This window comes from Biomphalaria glabrata, chromosome 9 (assembly GCF_947242115.1).
Source record: "Biomphalaria glabrata chromosome 9, xgBioGlab47.1, whole genome shotgun sequence".
In the NCBI taxonomy this organism is placed as follows: Eukaryota; Metazoa; Mollusca; class Gastropoda; family Planorbidae; genus Biomphalaria; species Biomphalaria glabrata.
Window position 1 is genome coordinate 24521957 of NC_074719.1, and position 23156 is coordinate 24545112.

The 23156-nt window shown below is 34.0% G+C and overlaps 2 protein-coding genes across 2 annotated transcripts in view; both read left to right on the forward strand.

Annotated features, from left to right (window-relative positions):
- LOC106060009 (uncharacterized) overlaps positions 1-7489 on the forward strand; it is a 45768-nt gene extending 38279 nt beyond the window's left edge. The window contains exon 10 of the mRNA XM_056040618.1: positions 1292-7489. Coding sequence (XP_055896593.1) covers positions 1292-1410 — 119 coding nt within the window. The 3' untranslated portion in view covers positions 1411-7489. The remainder of the gene's footprint in view (positions 1-1291) is intronic.
- A 7053-nt stretch (positions 7490-14542) lies between these two features.
- LOC106060010 (uncharacterized) lies at positions 14543-21945 on the forward strand. Its single transcript, XM_013217732.2, has 6 exons — positions 14543-14738; positions 16501-16652; positions 16948-17137; positions 19389-19676; positions 19835-20137; positions 21525-21945. The coding sequence occupies exons 1-6, from the start codon at positions 14684-14686 to the stop codon at positions 21629-21631; spliced, it is 1095 nt and encodes a 364-aa protein (XP_013073186.2). The 5' UTR covers positions 14543-14683; the 3' UTR covers positions 21632-21945.
- The last annotated feature ends 1211 nt before the right edge of the window (positions 21946-23156 follow it).

Sequence of the window (23156 nt, forward strand, 5' to 3'; positions counted from 1 at the left end):
GATAGTACTACATATCTTTCACACGTGTTTATTTGAGATAGTACAACACATCTTACACACGTGTTTATTTGATCTAGTGCAACAGGTCTTACACACGTGTTTATTTGATCTAGTACAACACATCTTTCACACGTGTTTATTTGAGATAGTACAACACATCTTACACAAGTGTTTATTTGAGATAGTACTACACATCTTTCACACGTGTTTATTTGAGATAGTACAACACATCTTACACACGTGTTTATTTGATCTAGTGCAACAGGTCTTACACACGTGTTTATTTGATCTAGTACAACACATCTTTCACACGTGTTTATTTGAGATAGTACAACACATCTTTCACACGTGTTTATTTGAGATAGTACAACACATATTATACACGTGTTTATTTGAGATAGTAAAACACAACTTACACACGTGTTTATTTGAGATAGTACAACACATCTTTCACATGTGTTTATTTGAGATAGTACAACACATCTTCCACAAGTGTTTATTTGAGATAGTACTACACATCTTTCACACGTGTTTATTTGAGATAGTACAACACATCTTACACACATGTTTATTTGATCTAGTGCAACAGGTCTTACACACGTGTTTATTTGATCTAGTACAACACATCTTTCACACGTGTTTATTTGAGATAGTACAACACATCTTACACAAGTGTTTATTTGAGATAGTACAACACATCTTTCACACGTGTTTATTTGAGATAGTACAACACATATTATACACGTGTTATTTGAGATAGTAAAACACATCTTTCACATGTGTTTATTTGAGATAGTACAACACATCTTCCACAAGTGTTTATTTGAGATAGTACTACACATCTTTCACACGTGTTTATTTGAGATAGTACAACACATCTTACACACGTGTTTATTTGATCTAGTGCAACAGGTCTTACACACGTGTTTATTTGATCTAGTACAACACATCTTTCACACGTGCTTTTTTGAGATAGTACAATCTTACACAAGTGTTTATTTGAGATAGTACAACACATCTTTCACACGTGTTTATTTGAGATAGTACAACACATATTATACACGTGTTTATTTGAGATAGTAAAACACATCTTACACACGTGTTTATTTGAGATAGTACAACACATCTTTCACATGTGTTTATTTGAGATAGTACAACACATATTATACACGTGTTTATTTGAGATAGTAAAACACATCTTACACACGTGTTTATTTGAGATAGTACAACACATCTTTCACACGTGTTTATTTGAGATAGTACAACACATCTTTCACACGTGTTTCCTCAGGCGGAGTGTTTCATTTGAGACAAGGAGACATCCTCAGAGTTATCTCCTCTGAACAAGACACATTACAATTTAATAATGAAGACAGTTATCTTGGCGCTCTAATGGTAACAGCTCAGTGACAGGATGGACTACATATAGATGGAACACTACTAAATATACTTTGTATAATTAAAAGAAAAAACATAGATTAAGATCTCAAATTCAAATCTATAGCCATTAATGAATGGTAATGTTGTAGAATATTATTTTTACCTGTAAATTTAATATTGCTTTTTAAGTGACTTTTCTGGATGCTTTCGACTATGCTTTGCTACTTTTTATCTCAATTATTGTAACATATTTTTTCTCAATTTTGAAACTTCTGTGGTTAACTTGTTATGAAATGAACTGAAGGTTTTCCAGTCCTTTATCTCCACTATTGCATCCAAATTTTTATTTCCCCTCAAAGTGGCAAAAGCCGAAGATGAAAGAATGAAAGAATGAATGGACCTCATTCACCAATCGTAAACAAACACACTGAGTCACGTGCTTCCCAATTGTTTCTATACAACTTACGACCTAATTTGAAACAATCAAAGATATCACGTGACCGATTTATTCATTGTTTTCATTCATAGACATAACATGGCAATACTTTATGGTGGATAAAGTTCATTAGTTTGTGTATTATTTGAAGACGTGGCGTGTTTATTGCATTTCTTACTTTTGTAGGCATTAGTTGACACAACACACCAGAACACACTAGCGGATCCAGAACTTAGGAGTGGGGGGGGTGATTTTTTTCCAAACCCTAACCCTAACGCCCAGTAAACCCTAACCCTATGCATAAATGTGCGTACAGCATGTATATATATATATATATATATATATATATATATATATATATATATATATATATATATATATATATATATATATATGAGAATAAAAAAAGCAGTGTTTCTCAACTTTCGGCTAAAAAAAAAACAGTCATGTTGAGGCCTTTCTCTTGACAGCTTAGGGGTCTGTAACCCACGTTTTACTTGCATTTTTTACTGCAGAAACGCATTCTCCTGATATTAACAACTCATTATTCATCAGTGGGGTTCAGGACTAAGCCCCGATGTCAAAAGCGTTTTCTTGCATTCTTCAATGAAGAAACGCATTCTCCTGACATCTACAAGTTATTATTCATCCTTTCAAAAATGAGCTTTTTAATAATGTTTTACTTTAAAAAATATTCTAATATGAATTTATAGACCCTTACTGCGTTGCAAATAAAACGATTTGAAGATACCTCACATATTTAGATTAAGCCTTTGAGGATCGCCGCCGAACGAAAATTATTTTTAAAAAAAACATTTTAAAAATAGCTCATTTGTAAGTGTTAAATTTTGTTTAATAGGCATGTTTGTAACTTTGTTTTGTTACAGAACTATAATTCATAGCTCTAACAAAAAATTTATTTCGGAAGTGGGAGGATAAATTAAGTGGAGCAATTAGATTCTACTCTAAATTTTGTTGAATTTTTAGGATTCAAGCATAAATTGTGAGCCATAGTCCCAAATTTATTTAACGAAAAAAATAGCAGATTGAGTAAAGGTTGGGAAAAGGTGACTAGGAAATATTTGGTTTCAGAACCCATCTCAATCGTTACTCTTATACTGAAAAATAATTTCGAATGAATTCTAAATTTTCCAAAGCAAAGTTTTTCTTTAAAAAAAATCATGATAAATTTATGTGAAATTACATAAACTATGTCGCCATATTTGACTATTCTGTTTTAAAACATCATGTTTTCTTCTGGAAAGGGGAGGGGCGATAGAGTGAAAACGATTAAACCTCGCTCCTTTTTATAATTTCTGCTAATGATTGCATTTGGCATTAAAGAATAGGGTTGGGGCGACTCGATATAAGAATTTAATTTATAGCATATATAAATTATATTAGTGACAGATTTTTATTTTATTTTGTAATTTCTTAACTATAATACAAAAAGAAAAATTATTGGTTTGTCCAACGGGCGGAAGGCGATTGCATGTGGGGAGGGCAGTAGATACAATCGCCCCCTCCCTTACCTTACCGAATGGGCCAAAATTTCAGAAGGGGAGCGACATAATTAAAAAAATTATATTTTAATTCAACTAATTTTGTTCAAAAAACTATGATTTCCCCGTTTTACTTTTGTAGGACCGCCCCCCCCCTCAAAGGGTTTAGGTGGGAAGGGCAGTAGATGTATTCGCCCCCCCCCCCCTCACCCAATCTGCTAACAGGGGGACGACATAATGTAAAGGTCGCTTAAAACACCAATAACAAGTTTTAATCATATAGATATTTAATTTATTCTGTTAGCAAGCTGTGATTTCTACAAATAAATTGGACCGCCCCCCCCCCACTCGAAAGTATATGGGGGGGCAGGATTGATGCCCTCGCCCCCTCCCGACCCAACCAAATCGGCCAACATACTAGAGGGGGGAGGCGAAATCATTAAAAAATATGATGAAACATAAATAATTAGTATATATTATTAACATAAGTAATAACTTCGTGTAAAAATTGTGTGAATTCTATGCTAAAATGCGTCCGCAGGGGGGGGGGGTGTCGGCCGAGTGTGTGTATATGTGGGGGGTGATCGCACCTAACGCCTCCCGCCCTGGATCAGCCAGTGCCAGGCCATTTGTACATTTCTACACTTGTACACGAAATGAACGCCCAGTCGTCTAGTAAGCTACCTGTGGGCCCAATTTAAATAATTGGGTGGTCCCTTCTTCCGTAGATTGAACGTGACAAAAACAAAACCAATCACTACATTTACAATAAGAATTCCTTTTCATGTAAATCAGTAGTTTGTTTCTTCTTACAACAGGCATTTTTTTTTACATGTAGATCAGTAATTTCTTACAATAGGCATTCTTTTTACAAGTATAACAGTAACTTCTTCTTAGAAGTGTTACATGATATAAATTTGAATTACCTGCCCATTTATACATTTTTTTTTTAATTTGACTCCTGATGATCATAGGCCCAGTGCAATGCGCTTGTTGTAGGCCAGGCCACTGCTCAGATACTGCCACCACATCACCGATATTACTCACATTCCTAAGGGCATTTGAAAACTACGTTTCTTCTTTTTGTTTCTTCTAACATTCTAATTAATCTGGATTTTTTCTTTATATTAAGATGTTTACTTTGTTCTCTCTTTTTTTTTATTAACCTTCAATTTTAAACATGTTTTTTATTAACTATTATTTAGTACGTTCAGATGTAATATCTCGTTTTATCATATTTTTCAATATATAGTTTAATCTAAATGTTGTCACTGCCATTCAAATTGATATAAGACTAAACAGACATTTAAGAAGTTTTATTTTTATGAAAGTAATTAAAATAATCATTTTTATTAAGTCATTTTTATCATTTACTATGTAATAGTGCAATTGAAACGTAAACAAACGAAGAGATCGGACCCAAAGATTCACTTGCTAAGGTAGTTGAAGTCATCAGTAGGCAGTTTGGTCTATCACGCAAAAGTCAATGATGATTTTACCGACACAAACATTATCTGGTTTTATGAGTGGGCATTGAGTCGTTCGAATTAGTTACTAGAAGTGTTCTCAAGTAAACGTTAGTCATTGTGAGGGACACACAAACTGATATTCGGTCGTTAGTGTGAAGGTCCAAACAGCTGAACCGGTGTAGGTCTATTATATTCTTAATTTAGAACTTCAAATAGACTAGAACAGACTTAAAAACAAGAAAAAAAAATTTTTTTTGTAAAACTCCTCCTCCTTTATACGATTATTTTGATTTGAATAACTAATGAATTTTAAATGTAAAAGAAATGTGTGGGTTTTTTTTTACACTTTTTACCTCCCCCCCCCCCCCCCATGAAACACCATGGTTAAGCGAATGTATAAACCTACAAGATTGTTTAAATCTCCTAATGATAGGCCTTTAGATCTAGACTTCCAAGAGGCTTCGAAACGTCTTTTCATTTATTAAACTCTGTAATGAATAGGGTCTGCATGCGGTAATAACCGCAGAAGTAATCTGTCCAATAAACATTTTCTAGTTCTCTAGCCATTTTTTTTACTTTGAAAAATTATTGCGTCAAGCTAGAGTTTTCCCAGTGTGGCCAAACAGCTAATAATTCTTTTCCTAAAGATATAAACCAACTGTCAAATTTCCAGGAAAATCGTTAAGGCCGTTTTTGAGAACCGTGTCAACCTAGGTTCCAAGTTTTTGATGTTTTATGTTTTGCCGATGATTTTGCAAGCTGAATAGAGGAATTGTAAAATTATAATGTATTTTTGTATAACTTTGATATAAGTATTATTAACAAATATGCATATCTTTCAACTTCAATAGAGATGGATGTAGAAACATAAATTAAAACAAGAAAAACATCTTAAAATATTTTTTTAAAGACAATACCTCCTTGACACATCTCATTGAGGGATTTTTTTTTCTCTTAAATAACTAAAGAATGTTAGTTTTTAGCGGCCCCCGAAAGGGGAAAAGATGCTATTAGTTTGTGTGGCCTGTCTGTCTGTCTGTCCCTCCGTCCGGTTTAAATCTCAGAAACTAGAAGAGAAAATGAAAATCGGACATCATGATATTTTAGATCATTCAAAGTTCTTATGCAACGGCTGTTTTTTTCTTTTCCGAAAGTGAACCATCTAATTTTTTAAATTATATATGCCAGCAGATTTTTCAAAAAATTACACCACTTTTCAATTGAAAAACTTCAGGGAAGATAACTTTTTTTAAAAGGTCATAGACTTCTTTATTAATAACTCAAGCTTCATTCATAGATTCGCGCATTGGTACAAATAAATTGCATCTAAGGTCACTATAGAAAATGTGTCAATAGATCATTATAAAATATATTTTCCATTTATTAACTAACTCATTGAATAGAATACTGATTCCAATGTTGTTTTTAAAAATGAATTTTGATACGAACTTCGTTTTAGTTATAAGTTTTAAAAATAACGAACTATACTTAAGTACAGCGCGCAGTTTTGACATATCCTTGTTAAAGGGGCCTACGCCTGACAGTCTAAATAAGACTAAATACAGCCCAGATCTAGATTTATTTATAATTTGAACAAAATTTTAATTATTAAGGAAATAACTTATCTTCTGACAGCTTAGGTGTACAGATTTTTATTTATTCTGTAAACAGTAGTTTTACATTAATAAATGAATACGAACAGCATATAGTTGACCATTACTCGGTAGCAAAAGGCCTACTATTCGTGATCATAACATTGGCTTAGCTCTAGGTCTAGTAATTTTAAGATTAAACGTGTAAATTCATACGAGTTCTAATCTAGATATAGTAGATTCTATATCTAGTTCTAGATCTAGATCTAAAATTAGATCTACACTTAGATCTAGATCTATATTCTATACTTAGATCTAATTCTAGAGTCTAGACGAGACTTAGATATATTTCTAGATCTACTCTCATATCTAGTTCTATACCTAGACTTAGATCTTGAAACTAGATTTAGATCTAAAACTAGGTCTACATCTAGCTAGATCTATGTCTAGTTTGTATGACAAATGACAGTGGAGATACTAATTGTTGTTTGCGAGGGGAAAGTCTTATTGTTAAGTCGTTTGTACACTACTGTAAGAAAAATAAATCTTTTTAAGTTTCTCTTTATTACATGTAACATGTTATTAATTTTGAATGTATGGATAAGGTTAATAATTATTATTTTAAAAATATATAAGTGTACGCTAAATGAATTTATGGAGATGCTGTGGCTGAGGGGTAAAGCACTTGGAACTGGAAGTCCCGTGTTCGAATCCTGCTGAAGACTCTAGGTAGACCACTTCGGCGGCCGATTTTGAGTTTGTGTTTCCACATAAACTGTCTTTGTAACCTTGTTTTTTAAATGGTTCGATTTTTGTTGAATGGAACATTTTCTACTCACATAAACTACATAGAACACAAACAATTTCGTTCAATTATCTGCCCGATGTTGTTGGATATTGAGGCAGAAAAGAACACCGCTGGTCTACAAGTTTGGAAAATTGGGAAATGCGATGCGGCTGATAAAAGATGTTGCCGAAAAAAAATAACAGGTCAAAGTAGACTTTGGACTCTTTCGAATTCAGTTGATCATTCTGTATATATTGTGAGTATAATATTGATATATATTTGTGATTTATTTTAAAATATGAAATAAAGTTTTGTTTTATTAACCTGATAGTGTCATCTTCTTTTTTTCATTTTGTTCACAAATATTATTGTTTAGCGGCAGTTTTATTTCAAGTCACAGTTTTGATTTCTGTGGTAGTTGGAATAGCATGTTAAATCGTTGACAGAAGTCCTTTTTTTTTACAAAGCTTATATCAACTCACTGTCTGTCTGTATGGTCATAAGTTTGTCTCCCACACCCAAACTCTGATTAAGCTGAAATTGTGCACACTCTCTTTTACCTGACAACACAAGAATCATAAAAAAAAAATAACTAATTAGTGAATTATCTTTTGGTAATTAAGATTTTTGTTTGGTATTTTGAACAAGGGAAAGAAATCGTACTGGACAGATGTGGTGGTATATTACTCGTCATGTCTCGGAAGACAATGGATGCTTCTATGTGAGTCACTGGCTTTGGTTTCATCTTGAGGCGGGGCAGAATCTGGTGTGACAGATCAAGCCAATTCTGGAGCGGCAAAGTTTGCCACAGTCCGTGCATGTATATCCATTTTTCCTAAGGATGGCTGACAAGGCAGCTTTCTTCTTCTTTCTCTTGAATGATGCAGCTTTGTTTTTTTCTTTACACCAGCACGTACAGTCTGTCTTCATGTTGTCCTGTCTTGGGCTATCTCCTCCCACATACTTTGTTCGATGCCCGAGGTTCTCATGTCAGATGCATATATTGCAACATGATTGATCCAACTTCATCCAAGCTAATTTAAATAATATAAGTTTTGTTTTTTAACTATTTTTTGTTTTTCTTGTTAAACGAGTACAATTAGGGGAAGAATAACTGAATGAAAAAACGTACCACTGACAATGAGTTATGAAGAAATAGTCTTACGGATAATAAAGATTATTATTATTATTATTATTATTATTATTAATATTATTCAGAACAAACTTTTCAGCTGGTTACAAAGCTTATAACTCTGACTGTCGATCTGTCTGTCTTGTAAAAAGATTGTACATGTAATTTATCTCATATACAATCTCAGATCAAGTTTAAATTTCGCAAAATTATTTCTTTTACCTGACGACACAAGAAGGATTACAAAAATTTAAATAAATAGTTAATTGACTATTGGTATCCTAATTCATTATTTTGTTTGGTTTCGAACCCGGGAAAGGAATTGTACTTGACTGCTGTGGTAGTATACTTTATACATAGTATAGAGATACAGGTCGCCTCTTTAAAGTTTGAAACTAACAATAGACTAAAAAAATAAAATAAAAATACTTTAAATAGAAGCAAAGCTAATACTAAGCGTAGCTGAATCAATTTTTTTTTTAATCAGTCATGTACTTAAAAATAAAATAAAACTAGGTTTTATAGTTATTCAGATTGATCCGAGTTTGGGTGTGGGAGAAATAGCCTGTATAATCTTTTTACAGGGAAAGTTGATATAAGCTTTGTAATAACTATAAAACCTTCATAAGCACAACGCTGGCACAGTCGTTATTGTGTTAGCCTTAGGAGGCCGGACCCTCAAATTCGAATTCAGGTCGTTCAACTTTTTTATGTATAAAATGCGAACACGGTAAGATTCACAGAGACAGTCCAGCGCGCAAAGCTTCAGAAGGACTACTTAATTCCATTCCGACTACTTTATAAAAATACGTCAGTAAAGTAGTCCTAAAGTATTTCACTGTACAAGTTTATATCTGTGGTAGCAGTGTGGCAACACATAGCAGGGGCGTAACTAGGGATTTGGGGGCCCGGGGGGATTGACCTCTTTTGGGGCCCCTTGCATATGACATGAGATAATGTACGCAAAAATATATAAGCCCCAAATCAAATTGGTTCAGTATATCAGTAAACGTAACAAAAAGTAATCATCAAGACTGTTTTAATGAATAATACCGTTGTTTATTAGTTAAATAATGCACAAGTGACAAATCTAAATTGATATCGCTTCACGTCGTGCATTCTGTGCAGCAAAGACATCTATAACATCAACTACATCGATACTTTCTAGTATTTGTGACTTCAGTGACATTAAAACTATGATAAGCCTTTCTTGCGTCATTGTGCTCCTGAGATAATTTTTGATGAGCTTGAGCTTTGAGAATGATCTCTCACATGACGTAATGGAAGTGGCCTGAGTTAGCGGTATTCGGAGGAGGTTGCAAAGTCTGAGCACACGTAATTCCCATATGAAGCCTGTTTCCTCAATATGTCTATTGGTGATTGTATTACTGTTTGTTGATGAAAAGTGCTCGTGCATCAATGACATCATTGAAAAAGCGATTTTCCATTTATTTCATCATACAAACAGGAAAAGTAGCACAGTTTGTCACAAGCGTGTCTTCTAACAGGTGTCTTGGTTCAAGAAGAAACCCAAAGGTATCCATTTTCTTTCCAGCCTTTGAAATCTGCCCTTCATCTCCATATGAAATCTGTCCAGCACTTCTGTCACAACACGTTTGAATTGCAATTGTATTGACAGTCCTACATTAGAACTCAACTTCCCATCAAGTCTTTTCTTTCATATGGTTGTTTTGATTACAGGGAATCCATAGTATTCACTACCTTCTTTTGCTTTTTCGATGGATTGGGTTTTTGTCAGTTTCTCATCTTTTTGCAGAAAGCATGAAAGGGTACTAATTTCTTTAGCAGATTCCCGTATATGCAGTCCAGACTTTTGTAGTTTCTTCCGAACTATATTAATTGGGCACAGGAGCTTTGACTAGAATTCAAGATAGGCAAAAAAATTCGTAATTTTCCACTGCATGAAGAAGATTCTGTGCTAATATTATATGGCATTACGTCATTGTTGGTTGTTTATGTTTTGTGCGAAAGCAAAAGGATTCAGATTATACAAAAGTGGGAAAGATCCATATCTCGTTATGCTCGAGTATAGAAATACTCCGATAAGTGGACTGCCGTATTCACCATCACAACTGCTGACGAGAAGAAGACTCAGGGAATCATTCCAACTGATCACAAACTATTGAAACCATCGGTAGCTGAAAATGCAGAGACATTACTCAACGAACGACAGATGAAAAGCAAAGTGAAATACGATGCAAAAGCAAGACTACCTAAAGATTATTCTGTCGGAGAGTTCGTCTAGGTCAAACATGGCAGAAAGCAGTTGTCATAAAAAAAAATTCAGCACCCAGATCTTACATCATAAAGACAAACAATGGAATAACATACAGAAGAAATCAACGCTTTTTAAATAAGAGTTTCGATGAAGACATCTCTGGGTACTATGATACCGATGAAGACAATGAACTGCAAACTGTTGCTACAAACGAAACAGACAGTTATAGACCAACGTCTAGAGAACTTGTTCAGTCAAGACAACCAGAAGTGGACGAATTGTTAAAGTTCCTAGTAGACAGTGCCGGTCGCAGTGGGCGCCGCGCTTTCATAGGCCCCGCGCTAATTCCAAGTGTACATTATTAAATTAAACAATTATAACGTATATAAAATAACAGGGTTTTCGCGACCTCCTGATTTTTCAGGGCCTCCAGGAAATCTCATGAAAAGGCAAAATATACGATAAAGTCCTGAACTTTTTTTGAATTTATTCAAATCTCCTGAAGAATAGACGAAATTGACGTTTTGGGGTGCCAATAAATAAAAAGTGGCATTGCGAGGCTGCGAGCTTTCATTTGATAAAAATTTATTGCAAAGACGAAAGTAGGCCTATTTTCTAATTCAAAAAATAATAATTTTGACATTATGCTTTTCCCTACCCAGACTAGGCCCCGCGCGATCCGTTTCGCATAGGGCCCCGCAAATGCTAGGGCCGGCCCTGCTAGTAGATATCACTATTAAGAACTTTAAAAGGAAGGGTGTGATAATAACTTCAATAGGAAGGATGTATTAATATTATATGATATTACGTCATTATTTTTTGTTTATGTTTTGTGCGAAAGCAAAAGGATTAGATCATTAGATGTAAATAAAAAGAGAGTTTCCATTGGATTGAGGAAAGATGAATAAAGGGGTAATAACTCGAGTGTGAAGTTTAATTCTGAAATTATAGACGCCAAACCCGAATAATGGACAATTTTAGCATTGTTAAGAATAACTTTTAGTTATACTCGATTCTGTAAATTTTGCTTCAAGGTTAATTAGTGTAGCCATATAAAACTCGCCATTTAGATCTATTATTAGTAAAGGTAACAAGATACCTGGAATTCGCTGTATGTTTGTTTGTAAAATGTTTTACATGTTTCGGATGTTCCTTCAGAGTTGAAGATAATTTACTTCCTAGTCCAAACCTCCCGCAGGACGACGGGGGATGGGAGCGGGCAGGATTTGAACCCTCGACCATCGATAAATCTGAACGACAGTCCAGCGAGCAAACCTTACGACCAGGCAGCCATCAGCCATATCATGCAGTTTTATTCGTGGCAACAAAGTTTAAAATAGAAAATCAATATCATTTTTAAAAACTGATCTCTGCGGCAAAAATATTTTTAAAATATCTAGGTTTAGTCTTTGTGATAAATTTAATCCATAAATGTTGATAAAAAAAAGACACCCGTTGACACTAATTGTCAATCAAATATATTAATTTATGTATTTACAAATAAATTTCGGACACCCATTTGGGGGCCCCCCCTAGGTGGGGGCCCGGGGGGATTTTAAAATTCTCCCCCCCCCATCCCCCCCCCCCTTAGTTACGCCACTGACACATAGTATGGAGTTACAATGAACAGTAGTGATAATTATATTAACAGTATTTCGTTCTCACTCACAAAGGCCGCGAGATACACTTTTGAGACCAAAAGAAAATCTAAATCGACCACCTGCGGACAATGGTTATACTGGCCTTGGTGTGGCAAAATATGTAGGTCACAGCTGGGGCTGCGCAACCACGAGAAATACTGCATTCCTCACTAATATTCGGACTCGAAGACAGGCCTTATTATTATTATTATTATTTCGTTATAATTAATGTTTTCTTATACCAAGATCTTTACTAAGACCTACGTCTATGATAACCATCTCCTATGATGGGCTAGTCTAATGAATACAAGATGACGTGAAAGCCCAAACAAGCTGACGGAGGAGACTCATGCCCCGTGAATGTGATGTTAACACAGTGAATCAATAGTATGATGTTGACACTGTGACGCAATACTTTGTATCCAGGCGCTGACCTCAGTACTAAGCCAAGCCGATAACTTTGTGTGTATTACTAAACAGAAATGTAGTTCACAGGCTGATATAATTTGCTCGATATCTCTTTCCAGAGGTTTCGCAATTATCTAGTTCAATATCATTTTGTATCATGAATCATTCATTTCATCCTCATTATCATCTTCAATTATCTAGTTCAATATCATTTTGTATCATGAAGCATTCATTTCATCACTATCATCTTCAATTATCTAGTTCAATATCATTTTGTATCATGAATCATTCATTTCATCCTCACTATCATCTTCAATTATCTAGTTCAATATCATTTTGTATCATGAATCATTCATTTCATCCTCACTATCATCTTCAATTATTTAGTTTAATATCATTTTGTATCATGAATCATTCATTTCATCCTCACTATCATCTTCAATTATCTAGTTCAATATCATTTTGTATCATTCATTTAATTCATTTTATTCATTGTTTTCAGGCGTGCTTTCAGAAATGAAGATTCATCTAGTTTAGCCCAAACCTCCTGTACGATGACAGGGGAGAGCTGCGGTCACAGATCGAAAACGGGATCTTCAAGATAACAGTCTAGAGCGCCTACCACAAGACTAGGCAGCAATGTTTGGCTACAATGGCGTAGCTTAAGTGGTAGGGGTGGAAGGGTACATTTGAAAAGTGCTAACTCCTGCTTGTTTCTTTATCCAAACATAATGATTTGATTGATAAATGTTCAACTTGTTCAACTTATCTTATAAATTACTGACGTTCCTTCAAAAGGAAATATAATATATAATAATATAGTTACGTCCTACACGTATTCATGTGTTAAACTATCATTTAGTCACGTGTGATAATTAGAGACTAAAATGACGCTAAGTCTTTGGTTGTCCTGTCTGAGATATGTTCCAACGGCCGTATGCACAAGAAAAAATAAAGACAGATCTATGGAGATGTTCACAATAAACTAAACAATGGCAAGCACGCGCAATGAAACGTCAGTGTCGCCAACTATAGTATTGGGCTGTAATAGTCATAATATTTCAATGGCTTCCAATGATCGTTGTATTTAGATCTCCTTCCTTACCGCTAGTTAGTTGCCCGTTTGTTGTTGTTTGTTTTTTGGGGGGAGTTTATAGTAAACGTTATTACTTCCTTTATTTTCACATTATTTGTATGCTATCAACGGAAGAACTTCTACAATTTGATTCTGCCATGCTAAACATGCACGAACGGTTGCTTTTTTCCCGCCAATTTTAAATGTTCAGTTCACCATTGCAAACTTGGGACTCTATTTTTTTCTAAATTATTTTTAACTGATCCAAGTTTGATAGTTAATTCAAAACAGAACTATAAGGAAATGAGAAGGCTGACAAACTGGCCAAGAGTGGGAGAACAAACAATTAAACATTGCACTCTATCCAGAAGAAATGAAGAAACTAATAGTAAATAAAATAAATGGACAAGCTCTCATCCAAATCACAAGAAAGATGACGCCTTTTATAAGCTATCTCGACAAGATCAATGTCTAGTCTTTCGACTCAGGACCGGACACAACAGAATGAGACAACATATGTTCCGGAAGGTCAAAAGTGGAACCAGTGAAATCTGCCCATGTGGAGTGTCACCAGATAATGCTGACCATGCCCTTCAAAACTGCTCTCTTTACCAAGAGGCCCGTATAAAACACTGACCCCAGAACACCCCAATAGAAAGAAAACTCTCTGATTTGGAAACCACTGCACAGTTCATCTCATGTATTTGTCTAGTCATCTGAACGTTCCAACATAACAGTGAGAACGAGGAAGAAGAAGAAGAAAAACAGATGAGTTGAACTGGTGGTTTAACGAAACAAGGCCCACTTGTTGTTTTCTGCTGTTATCTAGAATTGCTCAATACAGTTGACGCACTAAACATTTCCATATTTAATTAGAGATAGGAATACCCAGGTATGACCAATCATTTATAAACTATAAAATTGACTTGAGATAGTGTGAAATCTGTATAGATCATATTAGAAAATTGATAAATTTACAAACATTGTTTTTAATTTATGGGGTTTAAGATTTAAGTTTCTATAATGCTGTTTCCTTATCAGATATATTTTTTTGTAATTCTAGCAATTCCTATTGCAGGTTTGTTTGTAACTCTACGCATTCATTTTTATGAATTTTTTTTGTAACAATTTTTTTTTGCCTATTGTCAAGACTTTTGTAGTGATGAATCCTAATATTAATGTATTATACTTAGTCTAGTTAATGTTAATGTATTATACTTAGTGCAGTTAATATTAATGTATTATACTTAGTCCAGTTAATATTAATGTATTATACTTAGTGCAGTTAATGTATTTCAAATTTAGTTTTTATTCAAATATGTTGTATCTTATTGTGTTTTTATTGTGATTAATTTTGGATTGTAGATATAAGTTCTACGGGTATTTATTCCCGAGTTCAATCTGACAGCCTTTTACACAAACACAGTCGCACATACGAATCATACCTACGGGGGATGATGATATAGAAAAATAATTCATTTTAATACTATGAAAATATTTACATACGCTAATATACTAAATAATGAATCAGATGTTAATAAGCATGAAAAATTTAGGCAGTACATTTCAAATAATCAGTTTTAATTGTGTGAATCATAAATGGGTGTAAAATTATTATAAAATGTAAAGACAAAAATGCCTCTTGTTTACAAATCTTATTACCAAACGTGAATACTGTTCAATGTTGGTCCTGTGCTTCACCAAACGTGAATACTGTTCAATGTTGGTCCTGTGCTTCACCAAACGTGAATACTGTTCAATGTTGGTCCTGTGCTTCACCAAACGTGAATACTGTTCAATGTTGGTCCTGTGCTTCACAAAACGTGAATACTGTTCAATGTTGGTCCTGTGCTTCACCAAACGTGAATACTGTTCAGTGTTGGTCCTGTGCTTCACCAAACGTGAATACTGTTCGATGTTGGTCCTGTACAACCTTTTCGGAAGTTGTTTTTTTTTTTAAGTTGCTCGAGTCTGAATTTGAGATCGAGCCTCCACAATGAAGGTCGAAGTTTTTGCCAACTAGCTATTTAAGTAATTATACAAATAGAAAGTTTAATAGTTTAATATTATTTTTAGGTTTTTAGCGAATGGCCTAATTCTCTACGCAAGGCTTATCTTGTTGTTTTTTTCTACACACGTAAAACAAAATAAATAAACTACGCGACAAATCGATTAATTAATTGGTTAATTTTTTTTTATTAATTCGTGTTTTATCATTTACAATGAATAGTTGTTCAAAGTTTCAACCTGATCCAAGAATGGGAATTGGAGAAATATAGTGTATTAGTACTGTATTGCTGCTTTTGAATAGTAAGCCAACGAGAAATATGCCTACTAACATCCTACAAAAATAAATGTCATGATTATCACTATAAATCATTGACAAGATGGTGTATCTTTATGAATCAGATTATGTGTCCAAGCCAAATGTCGATGTATTAATTTCGCTTCGCGGTTACGACGACCCATGTAGGCAGATTCTGATAACGCTGAGCATCCTGCCATTATGTATTCAATTGATTCACCCGTGTTTCAGCACTTTCGGCTTTTGCCAACACCATCGAGTTTAGGACACGCTTTTCGTATGTTTTAGTCTTAATAACTCGGTCCTGTATTGCTGTGACGCCTTCTGGTTCAGGGTAGAGATAATTTGCTTTAAACCCTTATTATTATTATTATTATTATTATTATTATTTCCAAACTTGTGAACTAACGTTTAGTTTTCCCACTACATGACTTGGTCTAAGGGCCCTAATTTTTGAGCCTATAGAGTTCCCTTACTGATTCTATATTTCTATGTAACCTGTAAGATAGATGTTTTGCTATGGTTTTTGTTTCAGGGGAGGCGCCGAATTTTTCCTGCACTGGTCTTCAATACTTTAAATACAGTCTTTTTAGTGACATCTATAGATGCAACTTCTATTTGTGCATAAGATGTGAATCCAATGTAACGCTCCCTAATGTCCAAGCAACGCTGTCTATTAAAGAGAATGTAGGTATCTTACAATATTAGTCAAAATAAAATTTGAAGAGGTAATGGAATACAAAATTGACTCTCATATATATGGATGAAGTGTCTTTGCATCTTTCAAGTTGTCGTTATTGCATGTTACAAAATGTCAAAACATGTTACAAGCGTAGGTAATACTCTTCTAGCTATTTTTAAAAATATAATCCCTTTAAGTTTACTCAATTCTAATTCTATTCGGATTCTCTTAAAATGAATATATCAATTATCAATTTTATGTGATCCATTACATCTCACTAATAACATGCCCATGTTTCAGGGAACAGATGTCAAGAACATGTGGAACTACAAACAGGGAATAGTAGACGTTGGAACACACTTCACGTTTGCTTTCCTCAAGGATTATCTCTTTCATGGCCCCACCCAGTTTCAGATTGACATCAATGGAACGGACAAGAATAACACTGTCATTGAAGAGACCATACCATGGACCGAGCCAGAAGTTTATTGTAAGATATAGAGCAGTGCTTCATAATTCCACCAGCTTCATTTTAAACTGCTAAATATTTTATTTCAACTTTCTGGTTGGCTGATAAAAACACATTACTTCAAAACTGGCTGAGTGATAAAATACTTCGCTGTTGAACTAAGGATCACGATTTCGGATCCTGGATGAAATAGTTTTGGTATTTTCGGATGTCATTGATCTTGGTTAGAATGTCAAGAAGCTTAAGTATTGCTCAACGTCGAATCTTACTTGTGAGATGTAGCTATAAATTGTGTTAAAAAATTCACAAATGTAGACCTATAGGCCTACGCTAAATCCATTCTCAAAGTTATTCTTTGAATTGAATGAAGCTTGTTGAATATTGTTGATCATGATCGACGATAATATATAATTTTGATCAAAGCCGTTCAAATTCAAGGCACACATTATCTGCAATAGCTCTGAATGTCTAAGTTTATTTTGTCCTTCTCTTTGTTTCATAGCTACAACATTCAAATCAAATATAGCACCTCGACTAGAAGCTTATATAAAGATGTAGTTTCTACAGTCATTTCGCCAAAAATTGTCAGTACACAAGTCGCGTTGACTATCCTTACCTCTTTTTCACCTGATTTGACCCTATTAAATTAACTGAATTTTTAGGTTCATAAACTTGAATTCGCGTTTTGTAAAAAGGGCATTCATTTATCTCTACCAATTTAAACATTGCCTGATTAAAAGAAAAACGTTATTGAATTTTAACCCTAACAGGCTAGTGAAATACAATTGGGAAAAAATAATAATTCATTCTGAACACGGAAATAATTACGGAGAGATAGAGTTAAAGCAATGTTCATTTTAAAGTTTCTCCTTATGATAATTGTTTGTTAAGCTCACTACTACCAGTCCGCTCCAGTCTCCATCTTAGTTCACCAGTAGTTGATAAGATTATAGTTTGTTTGTTTTTTTGTAATACAAGATATGCAATGCTTTCAATGATTTCAGCTTAATTTTATTCTTTTTTATTACGAATGACACGATGCACATAAGAAATTAAGTAGTTTTAAATGATAAGTGGAATTTGTGAAACTTTATAATACACTTATGAATTTATTATTATGTGAGCAGGTCAGGCAGGCGCGAGTAGGAGATACCTATTATCTGCTGCTCAACATTTTAATTTACCAACAGTAGGCCGATGTTTGCGCTACTGGGTGGGCTCAATCTGTGCACATCGGTATGGTGACCAAGGGGCTAGAGTCGCCTAAGTAACCAGACATACTATACTAACTTAACTAAATGAAAACAAGATAACAAACTTTAGTTTACGATAAATAAAACAAAAAGAAACTTTATTTATATACAAAAATAAATCAATAATAAAATATAATATATACACTAGCTTGACTAATCACTACTACTGAACCCATCAACTAACTAAAACCCTCTAAATCTACACCACTACAAACACTAACAAACTAACCAAACCAACTATCTAACTAAATCACTACAACTACTACCCTAGACTTAGATCGACAAACAAACTACAATAAACTAGTCTAGATATACAATATCCTACTACTACAACCAACCCGTAACTACAACTAAAACAAGAACATCTTAGCCTTAGTACACTTACTATTAGTATACACTAAGAACAGAAACAGACTATAACATATAACTAAGTTTACTAACTAAGCCACTAAGGCTACACTACAAAAACAAAATAATACTAGCTTCCCTAGAATTAGATCTAGAATAGATCTACAGAAACAACAACAAAACTATCAATAATAATAACAGAAACAAAATAACACTAGATTCCCTAGAATTAGAATAGATCTACAACAGCAGTTATAAGCAGCAGCTATTTCAGCAGAGTAATTGCAGCAGCTAAAAGCAGTAGTAATAGCAAACTTACAGGCCGTCCCAGGTACAGAATAATAAAATAATTAGACAACAGACCACAAAGATCTTCAGCTGTCACACAGACAGATATGGTACTGACCACTGGTCAAATGTACACTCAACTGTTTTAAGACAGCATGTAGTACATCCCTTTTATACTATCCCGCACTAACCTATATAGATATGCGGAAGTACAATTATAAAATCTGACACTAACCTATAAAAATAAAAATATATAAAAATAGCTCTAACTTATACAACAAAAATACATTTAAAAAATAGCTAAAATTGCATATAAAACTAGCTCTGGGAGCGCAAGCTCACAATTATAATACACTAATGAGTTTATTATCTTTTTATTGCAGTCAGGTCAACTTATCTAAACTTCACAATAAACGGCAGCAACGATACTGTCATAGTAAACAGGGGAGACAACGTCACATTTCTGTGCTCAGCAGACGGCTACCCACTACCTCTTGTCGGACTGAATTCATTGCAGATGTCTCCTGCTCATCTATTTAATGAGGAAGTCATTGATCCCGGTGTCCCTATAACTATTCCTGTTGATAACTTCAATCTGTATGGCAATTACTCATGCTATATCAATAATAATTATAATAATATACGGAAGGAAATACTGTTGTTGGTAAAAAGTAAGTAGATCTAATACTGAATTTAAGCTGCTACTTTTGATAGATCATCACATAAGAAACACCCCACAGACAATCTAAGCTGCTACTTTTGATAGATCATCACATAAGAAACACCCCACAGACAATAATAAATAAATAAATAATTGTTTTGTTCACAGATCGAATAAGTAGTTATGAATTTATCAATCAAGAAAACGCGAGCATACAAACAGTCTCCTCCGAGTTGAACAACTCCACGCTGTCAATAAATGTGTACGGGTATCCAGCACCGGCATCCATGAGAGTCTCCTGTAATGACACCAGCCTATGTAACGGGGTCTCTGTACTTTATGAGTCACAGAGCCCAGTTTGGGGAAAGATACACCTTCGATTCTTCAATGACACTTTGGCCAATCAGAACACGAACATCAGTCTAACAGTAGACAATGGCTTTGTGACAATCTTTGAAATCTCTTGTACAGGTAACAGTTTCACAGAGTAGCTCGTTGATTCTGCTCGACCTAGTTTTACACTGCTAATTAGTTTTATTGCATCCTTATGTATGACATGCTAAGGGCTCATTGGTTTAATCATTGCTGGTGGACATGTATTGGAGTAGTGTGAGGTTGGGTGGGAGGGGGGGCGTGCAGCCTGTAGTCTGTCCGTCTGTCTGGCAAAAAAAATGTACACGTTATTTCTCCCACACCAAATCTCGGATCAAGCTGAAATTTTACACAATTATTTATTTTACCTGCCAACACAAGAATCAATTTTAAAAAAATAATTTATAAGTTAATTGACTATTGCACTATTGGTAATTAATTATTTTGTTTGTTATTTCGAATAAGGAAAAGAAATGTTACTTTTCTAATAAGGTGTTATAAGTTGAATTAGTCCCCTTTATTGTTTCTACAAAAAGATGTTTGTAAATAACAGTAGAATCTATTTTAATAAGCAGCTCCTTGGCACAGTGGTTACTGTATTGGCTTGTGGATGCTAAAGATGCTTTAGCTCTCGAGTTTGAATTTAGGTTGCTCACTTAATAAAAAAAACATTTAAAAAGCGATCACTTAAATACCAATTTCTTTCTCCCACTACCCTTTCTCAACTGGTCCAGATAACTGATAGAATCTTATAGTATTGAGAAAGCTAAAAGCATAAAATTGTGCTAAACAAAAATAATTGGGTAAAAATATTTCTAATCGCACAGAGTTATTATTGTTATTCTATATCTATTACAAATTTAATTATATGACTGATCCAAACTAATAGATACAATTACAATTAGCCTGATATGAGCTTTGTTTTTGTTTTTTAATGTATTTTTAATTTATTTTGCTTGTTTCATAAAAATTTATAAGCAAACCTAAATTACTAGTATCGTACTATTTATTTCACACAGCATCTCTATCACATTCTCTCTCTCTCTCTCTCTCTCTCTCTCTCTCACTCTCTCTCTCTTTCCATCTCTCCGAATTATTAGTTTCATTAATAAGTTAATATTGCACTAAACTTTGACGTATGCATTGATGTGTATTAAATTTAAATACTTCTAAGTATAGCATATATTGTTCTGTTTTTATAACTCTCTTACAGTGGTGTAGCTAGGAATTTACCATCATTTGCGGGCCCGGTGGGCTTGACCTCACTGGGGGTCCCTGCGTTTTGACATCATGGCATGAGATAATGGCTTAATATTTAATTGTTTAGAAAATTCGAACACTCATTTGGGGGCCCCCCTCAAGTGGGGGCCCAGGGGGATTTTCAAATTCTCCCCCCCCCCTAAATACGCTATTGCTCTCTTTCCATCATATCTAAAAAAAAAAAATTGTTGCATAATTTTATCGATTTTTTTTCTGTCTCTTTCAGACTGTAATAATAGGCCAATTAATGGAGGCCACCCACTTAGAGATTCAAGCCTTAATGTTCTGTTAGGAATCTTTTACCTGTTTTTTATTTCCAGTTTATGTTTTTGATTACTAGAACTAATTTTTATAATGGACTTAGTGTCTTGGTTAAAACTTAATCTTAATTGTAATTCCCTTTACTTACTAATGTTGTTTGGTGGAGTTTGAGAAGTTTTTTAAAAATTTATTCGCGAATTTAAACTACGCGAATTATAGTGTAGCTGGCACTTTTATATTTTGTTAATTATAAAAATAGTTTTGTTTGTTTGTTTGTTTTTATATTTTTTAATGGAGTTAAACTTCATGATTCTTTTGACTGATGTCAAATTGAAATTTTGAAAAAAAAAAGTAAATACTAATGCACTGACATTGCTTACACATAAACTCTTACAAGAAAAAAAAATACATTGAAATAAAATCAATTAATACTTTTCAATATTTAGAGTTCTTGTTTGTACTTAAACAAAATATTTAAAAAATATTAATGACTTTAAAAAATCAGGGAATTTAATTTAAATTGGCTAAGTTGAAAGCGTCATAAAAAAAAAGTGAAGCGCCAGTATAAAACAAAATAGAATCAAGCAACACAGGGAGTCGCTGAAATCTCACAGCTTCAGTTCCAATGTTATAGACTTTAACTCCAGCTGAATCATAAATGCTATCATGTTTAGTGTGAAAGACCTGAATTCGATTTGAGATTTTCAAAGCAAGACCGCATTTAAGAAAGTGGAGTCCTTTGCAGTATTTGTGTGTGGCACCTTCTCTTTCTTTGAAAACCTTAATGGAAAAGAACTTAATTAATGCTTTAGTAATGGTACGACCTAATTTTTTTTTGTAATGTCCATTAATTTTTTATATTTAGTATGAACATTTTTTAAATTTCGTTTGTGAAGAGCTGGGGGCCCCTTTGAAGGTAAGGACCTTAGTGACTAGCTGAATTGTCGTATATGAGCCCTGCCTCCAAAGTAAAAAAAAAACATTTACTCATTTTTTTTTCAGATCAAATCTTAGGCTCTAAATCTGCACATTGTATTTCTTTCCATCCTACTGGTCCAACTACTCTCATAGTGTTTTAGATTTTAAAGTATTTTTTGTACCTTACCTATCCCTTAGCTTTAGAGAGGCCTACGTTTAAAAAAAAAAAGTTTTGTTCTCAACTTCAACCGAGCTCAGTCAGTACGTTCTCATCTTTCAAGGTAACAATTAATAACTCTAAGTCAAGGTCATTTAAAGGTAACACAGCTCTGATTAAATGATTAATAACTCTAAGTCAAGGTCATTTGAAGATAACACAGCTCTGATTAAATGATTGATAACTCTAAGTCGAGGTCATTTAAAGGTAACACAGCTCTGATTAAATGATTAATAACTCTAAGTCGAGGTCATTTAAAGGTAACACAGCTCTGATTAAATGCTTAATAACTCTAAGTTGCGGTCACATATTAATGCATTGAAGTGGATAACTGCTAGGTCGTCTTGTCTGCGCCATATTTTATTATTCTAGTGTATAAACTTTTTTAATTAAGAGACAATTTCAAGTCATCAGTAGAGAGTTGATTTCACTGACTATCTACATACTACATACTGTTTTAGT